Here is a 13892-nt window from a genome sequence, read left to right as displayed (position 1 = left end):
CTAGCATGTGTGTGCCCATTGCAGGGGATGGACAGGAAGAAAGACGCAGTGACAGGTAATCAGGGTCAGAACTCCCACCCTCCACCCTCCCCACCAGGCAGCCAGGCCTGTAGACGCATTTCTTTGAATTCAGAGAAATGGATAAATGGAAAATCTATCTAAAGGTATGTCACTGTAGTGATATGAACAGCATGCTTGTGCAGTGTCCCTTCTTATGGGAAAATAAGTATTTATGCAAAAAGATGGAAAGTAAAGAGTTTGAAAACAGACCTGTGGGAAATTGGGATCACAGAGAATGTAGAGAATAGCTAAATTGGATGGGTAAGAAAAAGCAATGCTTCTGAAAGGCTACCTGTTTCCTCAATCTGTGATTTGCCAGAAATGGTCGAGGCCACGACTGCAGCAGTGGCCTGGCTCACCCCGCGGGAGGCGTGCTGCAGCTGGGCCAGGTTTGGGCTGTCCTTGTCAGCTTTCACCTGCCGGAACCAAGCATGTCTAGGTTCACACGACACAGAGTGGTGGCAAGGACTGAGTCAGAGCCGGACCGACGGTTCCTGACAACTGGACGTGGATCCACTGCAGTTACCGTCAGCCTCTCCGAGACTGCTGCCTGGGGGCTCAGCTCCTGGCACGTCGTTAATCTAAGAGATGATCCCTGGCTTATCTGCTTGTTTGAGGGCCTCAAACTCCAGCTTTATCTGGTATTTTGTTGAAGTGTTCCCATTGTGAAAACTGATTTGAGATAAAAATGAATAAGGATGATAAGAGAACACTTCCCCGGGATACTATAAAACTCACGGAAGGATTTTGGTGACAAGCTTTTGCATTAGGATTAGTTGGGCAATGGTTCAAATCTGGAGATGCTTGAGGAGAGGCCAACGCTGGCTGTGGAAGGCCTGCACCCGGCTGCTCCAACTCCTTCCTTATTTGAGAGCTCCTGGAATGCTGCGATTGCTTATCAGAGGTTGGCACCATTGGGACCCTCAGAGGCCCCTTGTAACCAAGTGAAGACAACCAGGAGGAGAATATGTTGTGAGCTGGGTAGAAGGGCTTGTTGCTGACAGATGAAAGGCTTTCAGGGAGAGGTGGTAGGGGACCCTTGAGAATCAGAATTTTAATTTGGGACATAACCCACTGGTCCCTGGATAAACCATCTGTTCCTGGAGCTGCTCCTTAGTCCAAGTATCCCTAACCTAGCCAGGCCTCGTAGTATCCCGGGGAGTCCGACATGGGTCATACCTTGGATGCAGCCACGAGCTGGGCTGTGCTAGCAGCGATTTCATGGGAACACACCATCAGCTCCTCGAACTTCCCTCTGCCTTGTACCACCAGATCGGCTGCATCACTGACAGTCAGGAAAGGACAAGACGGACTTTGTCATTGTTGAAGTCAGAGCTGCAGCCCCTTACGATCCTACCTCTGGGCCACCCCATCACCCTGCCAGCCTTGCCCCTGTGCTGCCCCAGGAGATCCAGGATCCCTCTTTATCAACAGTGCGTTTCTAGGGGCGATGTTTTTTTCCCCTTAGTATTCTCTGGGATGGATCAACGGAATGGAGGTGGGGGTGAGGAACACAGGGACCGAAAGATACTCACACCATGACAGTGGCTCCCCAGCCCACAGCTTTGGAGGCTGAGATGAGTCCTTCTGTCCATCGAGAATTCTTGGCATAAAACTCTTTAGGGGATGCTGTGCCCTAGGGAAGTGAGAAACAGTAATAGTTACCTTTTATGGATTGCCTACTATGTGCCAGGTACATACACACATGCATATGCATGCACATGCATGTAAATATGCACATATGTGTGAGTGTGTATGTATCCTCATAGATAGCTTCATAGTTACTCTGAGGGGCATGCATTATTATTCCCATTTTACAGATGAGAAAAGTAAGATTCTGAGAAGCAAAAATACTTTTCCCAACCAAGGTCATGCAGGAAATAAATGGAAGTAAACCCTAGGTTCTTCTGACTCCCAAACCCAGAATTTCTATTATATTTCCGCATTGTGTGTGTGTGTGTGTGTGTTTATATAGTATAAAGGTAATATATATATTTTTATATATGTATAAAATGTGTACTTATAAGTAACAAATTCAGAAGAGTCTAGCTGCTCTCCATGATTTGCCAAAAGAAGAGAGTATACAGTGAATAATTTTAAAAAACTATTTCTACTTGGGTTTTTTAGTTTTCTTAAAATGTATTTATGCTTTGAAAGTGTCAGATAGTCTGAGAATCTGCAGATACTATTTGCTCAGTCCCTCTTTCTATTTCTGGAAACCAAAAATATCACCTCTTAGACTGATAAAAAGCAGCACCAAAGCAGAGAGAGCTTCATTCTTTATATGATTGTTTTCAGGCCCGTAAACTGTCCCTGGCCCTTTGTCTCTTGAGTCCAGCTGTGCCAGGGATACGAGAAAACACAAGGTGGCAATAATGCCAGCAAAGGAGTGAGAAAATCAAAGCGCTGAAGTCAACGAGAGACTGAGGCACAGTCCGTGAACCACTGTGAGTTGGCTGCTGTTGCAAAGAGACACAGTGGAGCCCACTGTGCAAGTTAGCACCAGGTTGCTCGTCCAATCTGCCTAGTTTTCAAAAGCTCCCAGGTCCTCTAGCAAGGGCCCAGGCTTGCAATGCACACTGGGTTTCCACAGCAGGTTCCAGTGGTGTCTGCCCGGGCTAACAAGCCAGTAGCCAGAAGCAGGGGCTGGCTGGTCTCTGGCAACTTGGCAGTGGTCCAGCTTCTTTCCATGATGCCTGCTGACACCCAAGGGGTGGCAGCTGTGCCCTCAGATGGACACGCAGGATGAGACAACAGCACATACAGATTTCACTCAATGTGGACAAGTATATTATGCAGACTTAGCCTCTCAGTGAGCTGGGAATCTGCAACTAGTGTCCGTTCTGTTCTCCCTGTCCACGGGCCCTCACCCGCGCTTACCCGGCCGCTTTCCACGATCTCTCTCTGGAGGTCCTTTGAGGCTACAATCAGGACCTGAATAGCTTGCATTAGACTGGTACAAGATCCAAGAATCCTGCAAAACAAACAAACAAACAAACAAACAAGATTTTAAAAAAGGTGAGGGATACAAAGCAGAGACCAACAATGAAGAAAATTGTTCTCTTTTTCATTTCTAAACGCAGGCAAACTCAGAATGGGAAATAAGGCAGGAAACGCTCCCCAGGTGAAGCCCTGAAGGAAAGGCAGAGGAACAAGGAGACTTGGTCGTGGATCTTCTTCATAAGGAAGAGCTAAGTGAGGATTCTTGGGGGTTTCTTTTCCTCTATAACGCAACAGCGTTTCTATCACCATCACTAAACTGTTACCAACAATAACATAGACTCGACCTTCCCCCGGGTGCCAACGTTCTACTCTAATTGGTATAATCCAGTGCAGGCCAGGCCCACCTGACCACCTACGTGCCATTGTGCTGTTCAGACTGACCTTTCATTCACCTCCAATTTGACTCCTGTGTCTCCTGCTCGAGATTTGCTGAGCATTTCCTGTTAAAAAGAAGCAAGGTTTCTTAAGACGTCACAGGTACTGAGAACCACTGGTGTCCTACTACACTCCAATACCCAGATCTAGAAGGGCCAGCCACATCCTTGCGAGAATCAGGGAAAACACCTGGACTTCCATTCTACTCAGTGGGAGGCAGCTCCAGCAGGCGGGCTCTACTGTCAGCGTCCTGAAGTCCTGGCCCCCGGGCTGATGTGCACAAAACTCTGAGCTATGGCACCATGTCAGGAGGGGCAGCGGGTACTAGGCCCAGGAGGCAGGTACTCATATACTGAGTGCCTAGCACTGCGAGAGGTGGGCATTATCTCTCTTTTGTAATCCTCACCCGAGGACATGCTTACTGATTTCAGAAAGGGGAAGAGTGGGGGGAGAGAGAGAAACACCGATGTGAAGGAGAAAAACATCGATTGGTGGCTTCTCATGTGTGCCCCAACTATGGACCGAGCCCAAAACCTTCTGGTGTATGGGACAGCTTTCCAACCGAATGAGCCACACTGGCCATGGCGAGATGTGCATTATCTCATTTAATTCTTACAACGTCCCTCTGAGGTAGGTGCTTTTACTATCGACATCCTATCACAGTGAAATCGGAATCTTAGCTAGGCTACTGTGACTTGTCAGAAGGAATACGGTTAGTAAGTGGTTGGTCAATCTGAAACCTGAATGCAGGATGGCCTGGCAGCAAATATGCAACCCTTGAGGAAACTGCTCACCTTCTCTTAGTGAGGACTTTCTCATTTCTTATCCCTCAGAGATCCTGGTGAGTTCAGGTTCTGGTTTATTTTTATAGGGGGCCTCTGAAGCCCTAATGAATGACTAAAATACATCCCACAGGAAATGTTGCCAAAGGGTAGCTGCAAGGACACCACTTTAGATCGCCAGACACTGCCATACCTCTATTCTGGCTGTAGCAGTTTCAATGGCGGCTGAAGTAGCAGCCATCTCCTTGTCCACCAGGTCTCCTAGTTCTTCCTGTTTGATGTCCAGACCCCTGGGCAGGAGTTCCTGTGAACAGATCACAAGGGCTGAAATGACCCTTTGACCTCCTCTCTCTTCTCCTGTGGCAGACCTGTAATCCTCACACAATGGCAGAAGGTAGGAGGATCCCCACCACATAACCCACTTCTGCAAGCCACAGATGGGCACCCCTAATAGGCCTTGTCTGGACTCTCTACCACGTGAACCTGGAGCCTATGCCCTGCCCTCTCCACCGTCACTCAGAGCCCACCTCATTCTGGGAGGCCAACCCTGGTTAACCCCACAAAGCGGTTCGGTTTCTGCTGCTTGGACCCTAACCCCACAGCTGCACCATGTTGACTGTGTTTGCTGCTTAGGATATGTTAAAAAAAACCTCTTCAAATGCAGACAATGTCTTCCCAGTGGACAGACTGCCCCTTATGTAACTTCCCACAGCAATGGGGCAAGGCAGTTCCTGCTCCTGCTGTACAGGTGGGAAGCCCAGGCTCCGAGATCAAATGCTTTGAACACAGTTACACTGCTAAAAAATGGTGAAGCAGGGATTGGAACTCAGGTCCAATGGCTCATGATTGTTTTAAAATATTATGTGTTATAAATACAAGTGTGTAAAATAGATACAAATGATTTAAAGAATAAGAAAATGACCCATGTTACCCAACTTAAGAAATAGCTTAAGAAACATTATTAGTACCTTTGAAATCTCCTTTGCATCCTGCCCTGATTCCATCCCCCTCCCTCCCTGCTCCTCACACCAAGGTAAGCACAGAGTTCAGGAGAATGCGCACAATGTCTTTTTTTTAACTCCATAAAAGTGCATCCTTAAACAATACAGTGTTAATTTTTTTTTGCATTTTGGTCTTTATTAAAAGGAACCGTACTGTATATATTTTCTATGACTTGCTTCTTCATGTAGCATTCTGTGTGTGAAAGTCATCCTAGAGTCATTTGATTCCTAGATGTACAAACTGTAGAGAAACTCTTGCACTCATGCACCAGGAGGCGTGTAGAAGGATGATCACAGTGACACATTTGTAACAGCCCCAAACTGGAAATAACCCAAATGTCCATCAACAAGAGAAAAGATAGAGAAATTAAGCAATATTCATGCAATGGAGCATGACAGAGATGTGAAAACGAATATATCTGTATGGATGACTCTCACATACAGAATGTTGGGAACGGGAAGTTGTAGAAGGAAAGTCTTTATTTGCGCTGAACTAACAATATGTTCCTGGGGGTGAAACATTCTATCTGAAATCTTCACATTCCAGCTTATAAAACCTGTGTCATATTCTGTGTATCCCTTCAGTGCCATCATCCAGTTCACTAATTCTTCCTTCAGTCTTGTTTTAACTCACTATTGACTCTGTATATCTTAAAATTATTACTTTCAGTGATTATATATATTTTTCATTTCCAGAAGTCCCATGGTTGTTTTTTAAATCTATCTGGTTATGTTTGAAACTCTTATTCCATATCACACTTTTAATACCTTTTAAAAAGTTCTTTAATGTGTCAAACAGTTACTGTGAACTTACTTGGACTGTCTATGACACTTCTTTGAGGTTTAGAACCCGAGTGTATTCCCTCAGACAACTGGGGTCTATTTCTGCCAGGTATCTGGGCTCCTACCAACCTTAGGCTTTAAGCTTAATTTCCTGTTTGGAGTCTTTAGGCCACACAGGTTAAGTATGAGATTTGAACCTGAATCCACGGAAAGGAATTCTCTAGGCAGCCATGTTTGCTGTCTCAACAGGTCAAGGTTACGACGAGATCTTCCATATGAGGGGAGGATTTTTTTCCCTATTCACTTCAGACTTCCTTTCTGGGGAAGGCTCCCCATTCCAATCTTTAATCCTACTTAGACTTAGGTTTTGTTTCTTATTCTCCTCTGTATGTGTGGCCCATTCAAATCCAAACTCTAGGTCACCAGAGATGGACAGACACTGGCTCTGGTATTCTTTTGGTTTCTGATTTTGAGAACCAGTTTTTATTTTTTTTAATTCTATTATTATTGCTATTAGAGTTGTCTCAATCTTTCCCTCTTTGCCCCCCTCCACCCAGCGCTCAACTCCCTCAGGCAATCCCCCCACCACTGTCCATGTCCACTGATCGCATGTGTAAGTTCTTTGGCTGCTCCATTTCCTATGCTGTACTGTACATCCCGATGGCTGTTCTGTAACGACCTATCTATACTTCTTAATCACCTCCTCTTTTCACCCCTTCCCGCGTATCCACTTCCTGTCTGGCAACCATTAACACGCTCTCCGTATCCACAATTCTGTCTCTGTCGTTCTTCATTTGCTTAATTTGATTTTTACATTCAATTGTTGACAGATATCCCTCCTGAATTTTTACCCACCACATGTGGGTGTAAGACCAGCCCAGGCCATGGCTCTACCCCTCCTACCCGTCTGGATGGATGTAATTTAGTTCTGTGGTTGTCAGACTCCCATTCAACTTGATTTCTGATGGTTCTGAGTGATGGCTGTTCAATTGTTTTAGTTGCAATTTTCACGTGGTTGTGGGAAGAGGCGAGCCCTGTCTGCCTATGCCAGCATCCTCGAGTGTCCTCTGTCTCTAGCCAGTTCAGGTTCAATTACACATATTTTCCAAATTTTATTCAGCACTTTTCACATCCTATTCTGGGAAGAGCCTCTAAATATCTGGTAGCCCCTAGTGCCAGGAAGGAAACCTGCCTATGATCTTTCTATCACACTTTGCTTTGCTTTCATTTGTATCCCTCACGGTGTCCTGCGTGCTTTGCACGTGCACAGCGATTTCTCAATTCTGCACTGTGTTGGGGAAGTGCTTTATCTCCAACGAAAGGCAGACTGTGTTAATGCTGCCTAGGCTGCCACAGTAATTTAATAAGACCAAACTACCACCATGATTATGTCACCCTAAGAAAGGGAGGTTAGCAATTCACTGCTGTCCACAGTCCTTTATTCAGGCCTCCCAGGTTCTCCACCTCATTGCCCCCTTCTCCCCAGCAGGAACCTTCCTTCCCCTTCTGACCCATCTTTGTATCTGGTTTGCTCTGTGTGTACATTAAACATTTGTGGGGTGCTGACCACCGGCCAGATATTCTGTCAAGGACCAGGAATAGAGCATGAAGAAAAGAGGGGCTCTACCTCTGAGGACTCACTGGGGGAAAGCAGGCAGGAAAGGAGGCACGCTGCAGTGCCGGCCACCAACTGCAAGGTGAAGGGAAGGTGCGAGAGGAGCCCAGAAAGGGGTCCAGGCTCTGAAGGCCCTTGCACGTCATGTTACATAATATGGTATTTGTTATCAAATGAGAAATCATAATCAGATCTCTGTTTCTGGAAGAGAGCAGAGGAAAAAGAGGCCAGAGGCAGAGACGCTGATTGAAACCCTGTTTGAAGAGCTTGAATGAGAGATGATGAGGGCCTCAACTCTGGGCCTGATCTCCTTCCCTGAACTTGTCACCACACATTTTAGGAATTAATTAAATACTTTGTATTGTACTCTTAAAATAGATCTCTATTTTACTTCTCATCACACTGTATAGAAATAGTGGCTTTATTTTCCCTTCTAATAGAGCCGTGTCTCATTTGTCTCTTTATAATTTCACCTGGCACAATGCCCAGTATACAGGACATATTCACTGCATCTCTATTGAATGAATAAATAAATATATCACTGTATCCGTTTTAGGCGTCTCCTGCCCAACCACATAAAAACCCTCGAAAACAGAAAAACTATGCTAATTCTTTGATCTTGCCTAGCATAATGACGAGCACACAGTAAATTCTTAATTAATCGCCAATGAATTAAATGCAACTGGGATGTCGTACCAGGGAGGTCAGATTTTTCAACTCTCTTATTTTCTGGAATCAAGTTTAAAGTGCAGAAAGAACTGGCTTAAAACATCACTGACTTCCTGGCAGATCACAGGCACTCACACCCAAGATCAACAATGACTTTCTCCAGTGATGATGCTGATAATACCTCGCCGATGGCCATGATCTTGCTGAGGCAGCTCTTCATAGCTGTGCTGTTGACATTCTCAAGGGTTCCTTCTCCCTCCAGGAAAGCCAGATAGATGAGGGTCTCCTTGCCATACTGCTTACAGGCCTCGGTCAGTGCTGGCGATGCAAGGCAATAGGGATTTTTCAATGCCCTCTGCTCCCCCAGCTTTTCTGAATGTCCCTCCTCCTGACCCTGGCACTCACCATCGGCAGCCTCTGGTGGGGCTCTAAGGCAGGTGGTGCCACCGTGAACAATGGTATCACTGGTCAAGCGGGCGAGGAGGGTTACTGAGTGCAGGAGCCCACTGATACCTGCTAAGAATTTAGAGGAGAGTTTCTCAGACCTGCTTCAGGGGCGTCACTTTCATGGGTCCACCCTCCCCACCTTGCGAGCTGTGCACACTCTTTGCTGGCTGCACAGGAACCTGGGTTTCACATTCACACATTTCTGAGCCCTGCCCGGCCATCACTGGGAGCACACCCTATCCTTTGCTTTTCTTACCGTCTGGGCAGGCCAGATACTGGCTCCAGCATTTTTCCAGTTGCTCAATACAGTTGGAAACATACTTGACCGTGGAAAGAAGGTGATCTGTTTTAGGAAAAACAGACGAAGTCAAAGGCGGAGTTGTCATGGCTTGCTTCATCCCTATTAAGTCACCTGATGAATGAGCATACCTAGTGCATGGCTCCAGCCCTAAGGGAGCTGCCCTGAGGAGGGAGGGAGGGAAAGCTCTTTGGTTACACTGGTATGTGATTCTCTTACTGTAGCTTCAAAAGTTGTGCTTCGAAGCCTACCTGGTCTTCAGACAAGAGCCAGGGCAACCACATTGCCCCCCTAGATTCTGCATCTCGCTTCTCACTACTGCCCACTGGATCGATCCAGACTTGCCTGTTACATTTCTCAAGGACCCTAGACTCTCATTAATCGTGAGCCCAGAGCCTTGGCTCCCACTAGGCTAATCTGTGCTGCACACGACAGCCACTCCCACCGCTGTGCCCCTGGGCTCAGGACCACGGAGGCTGTGTTGCACAGGAGTTCCAGCATGGGCTCTCTGGTCACACGGCCTAGGTGTGGCCTCTGGATCTGCCACTCCTGGCCAGGATCTCATGCTGTCTGTGCCTGCTTCCTCACCTGAAAACAGAAATAGCAGAAACACCTCCGGCAGCACCGTGAGGATTTGCTGCGCCAAGGCATGTGAAGTGCTTAGAATGGTGCTTGGCACAGAGAAGGCAAAGTCAGCTATTTTTATTACTGTTCCCCATTTTTCTTCCTCCCCATTGGTGAATGTCTTTTCCTTCAAAAGCTAGCTCATCACATCTCTTCCCAGAATCTGCCCACAGTGGCTCCATTTCCTGGCATTCCCTCAGTGTGCGCCTTCATTTGTACTGTTGTGTTTCCTTACAGACCGGTTCCCGTTGAGTAAGAAAGAACAGTTCTGCTGTAGACTTCACCACATCGTGACCTTTCTATTTGATCATAAAAACCAACTGCCAGCTCTCTTCCCATCTGCCCATCCTGCAGTGGAACCTCTCGTTCCTTCGCCAACGTGTCTTCCCTGCATGCAGATGAGATCTGCTCATCACTGTGGTTTCACACATCCCCCGGGCCTGGATGCTCTTCCACCTCCTGGGCACAGAGGCTCTCCCCTCCGACTCAGAGGAATTCTCGGACTTGGGCTGCTGCTCTACTCGCATGCTCCTAGGACACTGGTACCTGCCAAGTGGGTCCCTGGCCACACCTATGACTATGTGGGGATTTTACTGTTTCTGCCCCTCCATGCTTATGATGCCCCCCTGTCTGACTTGAAGCTCATGCGTGACCACGCCTTGATTCAGAGCACATTTCTCTCCTTAGACACAGGACTGTCTGGTCGTCGTCCTACTGGCCTTTAGAATTGTTGTCAAGGCTCAGCTCCCAGTAGGCATTTGATTAGTGTGACCCATGGCTAAAGCAGTACTTATCACACCTGGAAGCTTTAGAAAATACTACTGCCCAGCCCCTCCCCCCCCGCAATTATGACCTACAGCTGGGCTGAGAACCCCTGAGTTCAGCGTCACATGAGATTTAATGCCAACAGAATTTGGCACCTGCAAGCCAGGAAGAGTACCTGCAGATCCAGGGCAGCTGATGAGAGTGGGCTCCTCAAGCTGCCTCAGGGCCTCTTGTATCACCTTCTCCGCAGCCTTCCTTGACTCTGCCAGAAGCATTTTTCGTTGGTCCTTTGCGAGCTGGCACATAGATTCCTAGAAATGGTCCAGGGAAGTGAGAGTCTGCCACAGAGCCCGTAACAGGCTTCGAGCAGCATCCACCTGTTATATAGCTGGGAGTCCTGTATCTTAGCTCAAGTTCTTGCTTTGTCTGAGGCACGAGCCACTGAGCACAGGAGGCTATGGGGACGGGCCACTGCAACCCATCCTCCAGTCTTGGGGGGAGAGTGCTAAGTGCATCTCTTTTTTCTACAAAAAAGGAGAGCTCTGCTTTCCCTCATCTGCTCTGGGGGTGACTCAGGGCATGCTGGCATTAGGGGCTATTCCTACAGATGCCTTCAAAATCAGGCAGGAGGCCCTAAAGCCTTCTCACAGCTCCCGGCCTTCATGAATCCACCGCCAATGCCATGGGTGAAAGTCAAACCTGGCTGGCCTGAGAGGGTCTTACTTGCCTGTGCACTGGACAGTTTGCTCTGGGTGTGTTCCAGCTGTTCCTGAAGAGTAGAGACTTCCTCTTCTCGACGAGCCATGGCAGTCACCAGGCTGTCCCGCTCCTTCTCCAGTTCAGCAATCCGAGTCACCCATTTTTCTTCTGCCTGCAACGGTGACCGTGTGGGAAGAGGGAGTTGCTGGGAGGAACTAAACTGTCCCTTTCCCAGAAGTCCAAACCTACCACCAGGCCACAAGGAACAGAAGGTCATATCTCTTTAACCTGTCGCTTTGATTCCCCTGAGTACAAACTGATCACAGATGGGACCAGGCTGACCATATGCTAGACAGTGACAGAGACTTACTGACAGCAACACAAAAGCCGGAGCGGGTGGTGGAATAAGGAAGGGAAGTAAAGAAGGGGGCGCTCACCTGGGCACAGGTTTCCAGGCTGCCCTGGGCAATCTGGAGCTCCTGCTTGCTGGTGGCAAGTTCTTGCTTCAAATTCTCTAGTACTTCCGTCTGCTCTTGAGTCTGAAAGGGGAGAAAAACAGGAGCACCCGGATCTGGGTGGTGGGTACAAGGGATATATGTGTAAAAAAACTCCCTGACCTATAAATGAGAGTTGTGTCGTCTTTTGTATGCCAATTCTACCTCAGCAAAAGGGGCCGGGGGAGAAGGAGGAGAGAACTCGAGTGTAGGAAAATTTTCTTCTGAGGAAGTGGAATGTCAAGGAGGGACTTTTAGGACGCTTCCAAGTGCCATGTTTAAGCCCATAATATTCATTAAAGTAGAAATGGATCTTTAAGTCAGGTGTCCCAACACTGGTACACGGCCAAATCTTGCCATCTAGTAGAAATAGTCCCCTTCTTTGATTTCTAAGTGGTGTTTTTCAAAGAGTGGGTTGTGACCCACTGCTAAAAGTCACAGATAACAAAAAAATAAAACAGCAAAATAAAACACCCCAATGCATTCACGTAGTAAGGAAAAGTATTTCTTTGTGAGACTTTTATTCCCATTAGATAGATGTATTTTTTACTCTGGGTCACAGAACGTGTAAAAGGCATGACTTGATGTGTAAGGCATCCAGTTCTATCTATCTGACATGGCTCACTCCAAAGCGACCTGCCTGTCAAGCCCACCCTGACTGACAGGTGCTCCTCTGGCTACTGCTCCTTGTAAACGCTCGTTCGCCTCTGATAGCCACGTGCTTTCCTTAAGACTTGCCTTAGGAAAGCCTTTGCTGATGAAATTCAGTGACGTCTAACCCCTTATGCCTCAGAAATCACAACCTACTCTAAGCAGCCTTTCGCAGCACCTTCATAGGGCTCCAGCCCACAGAGCCAGCTGCCCGAGGAGCGCAAGGCAAGGCTTTGGATCAAGGCCCGCCTCCAACTCGGATGGATCCCTCCCTCATTTCCCAGGTTTGCCTCCCTTCCACTCACCTTCCGCTGGGCCTGCTCACTTATGCGCTGGTAGGAATCCTCTAGCTCTTTTTTCTCTCGTTCCAAATCTGCTTGGGCTTGTCTGGCCACAGACACCTGTTTAGTCACTTCTGCATTCTGTAAGAGAAGAGCAGTGGTGGCTCATCTCAGGCTTAAAGGACATCTTCCTTCTGTAACAAATGACAGCATTTAGGCCGAGAGTGCCCTAGGGCTGAATACAGAATCACTGTCCTACCCAGAGGGAAGCTGGAAGAAAGCTGTCATCTGCAGGTACTCAGCTCTGGAGTAGTTAAAGAACTAATAAAGATGGAGATAACGACAATGCGCATGGGGCTGGCATCTAAGGTGGAGCTCAAGAGAAGGGTGGTGAGGGAGCTTGAAAAGCTGAGGTTCCTGAGAAATGGTGCAGACCCACTGGAGACTGGTGGGGGCACTGGACCTGGAGAAGCCACGCGGCCTGAGTTGCTCTCTGCCTTGTGGGGTGGGGCCTGCACGTGGTGGGAGGCAGGCTGAGGTTCCTACCTTCCGCAGCAGGTCCGCGTGGTTCTGCACCAGCTCACTGTACTTCTCCTTGAGCTTGCTGTACCGCTGCTCATTGGCCTGGGCTTTCCCTGTGGCCAAGGACCAAGGTGAAGAGTCTACCTGGCTGGGACCTTCCAGACCTCTTCCAATGAACCAGAATCCCTAGAAGACCCTCCTTTCATTTCACAAATGTGTATACCTCTTTTCCCTCAAAAACCCTCCTGAAACTCCTTGGGGAAGCCTTCTTTAAAAAGGATTCACCTGACTCAAATCGCTGCACCAGTTCATGCATCCTGAGCATTTTATCTGTGTTTTTGGCTTTAAGTCAAGCGCTTTCTTGAGCTCTCTCTCCTTTGGAGATCCAGCCTCCTGGGCCAGGCACCCGTCACCCTCTGTAACCCCCATTGCCGTGTTCTCAGCAGCGCCTCACACAGGGGCCCTTTCTGCTGGACTCCAGTCACTGACTGTTAATGAGAGCTGGCTCTGCTGACAGCTCCTCTGGACAGATGCAAGGCTGAGTGGGCCTCTGCCACCAGCCTCCTCCATCACCACTGATCTCCCCAACCCACACCCCCACTCCCGTCCCACCAGCCTCTCACTTTCTATCTCTGTCAGGCTCCGCTGTGCCTTCTCCGTGTCTTCTCGTTTCTTCTTGAGCTCATCCAGCTCGGCCCGGAGGAACTCGCTCTCATCAGCCGCCTGTTGCCGCAGGTGCTGCTGCTCGGCCAACTCGGCCTCCAGCTCACTAATGCGGCCCTTCAGCTGCAGGACAGCTCGCTGGCTCTGTGGGAAGGACTTA

General features: G+C 48.2%; 1 protein-coding gene across 1 annotated transcript in view; it reads right to left on the bottom strand.

Annotated features, from left to right (window-relative positions):
• The window catches only part of HIP1 (huntingtin interacting protein 1), a 139193-nt gene that overhangs the window by 7307 nt on the left and 117994 nt on the right, over positions 1–13892 (bottom strand). Inside the window, exons 14-28 of the mRNA XM_053669419.1 lie at positions 13693–13876; positions 13094–13182; positions 12572–12688; positions 11559–11660; positions 11150–11293; positions 10598–10733; positions 8992–9078; positions 8694–8801; positions 8470–8606; positions 4414–4524; positions 3445–3503; positions 2941–3034; positions 1596–1696; positions 1240–1345; positions 353–476 (exon numbers count right to left, since the gene is read on the bottom strand). Of these exons, the coding sequence (XP_053525394.1) occupies positions 353–476; positions 1240–1345; positions 1596–1696; positions 2941–3034; positions 3445–3503; positions 4414–4524; positions 8470–8606; positions 8694–8801; positions 8992–9078; positions 10598–10733; positions 11150–11293; positions 11559–11660; positions 12572–12688; positions 13094–13182; positions 13693–13876 (1699 nt within the window). The remainder of the gene's footprint in view (positions 1–352; positions 477–1239; positions 1346–1595; positions 1697–2940; positions 3035–3444; positions 3504–4413; positions 4525–8469; positions 8607–8693; positions 8802–8991; positions 9079–10597; positions 10734–11149; positions 11294–11558; positions 11661–12571; positions 12689–13093; positions 13183–13692; positions 13877–13892) is intronic.

This window comes from Artibeus jamaicensis, unplaced genomic scaffold, assembly GCF_021234435.1.
Source record: "Artibeus jamaicensis isolate MK-2021 breed Jamaican fruit bat unplaced genomic scaffold, CSHL_Jam_final contig_1582, whole genome shotgun sequence".
Classification (NCBI taxonomy): Eukaryota; Metazoa; Chordata; class Mammalia; order Chiroptera; family Phyllostomidae; genus Artibeus; species Artibeus jamaicensis.
The sequence above is the reverse complement of the archived record's forward strand: the minus strand, read 5'-3'. Positions and strand labels throughout refer to the sequence as shown.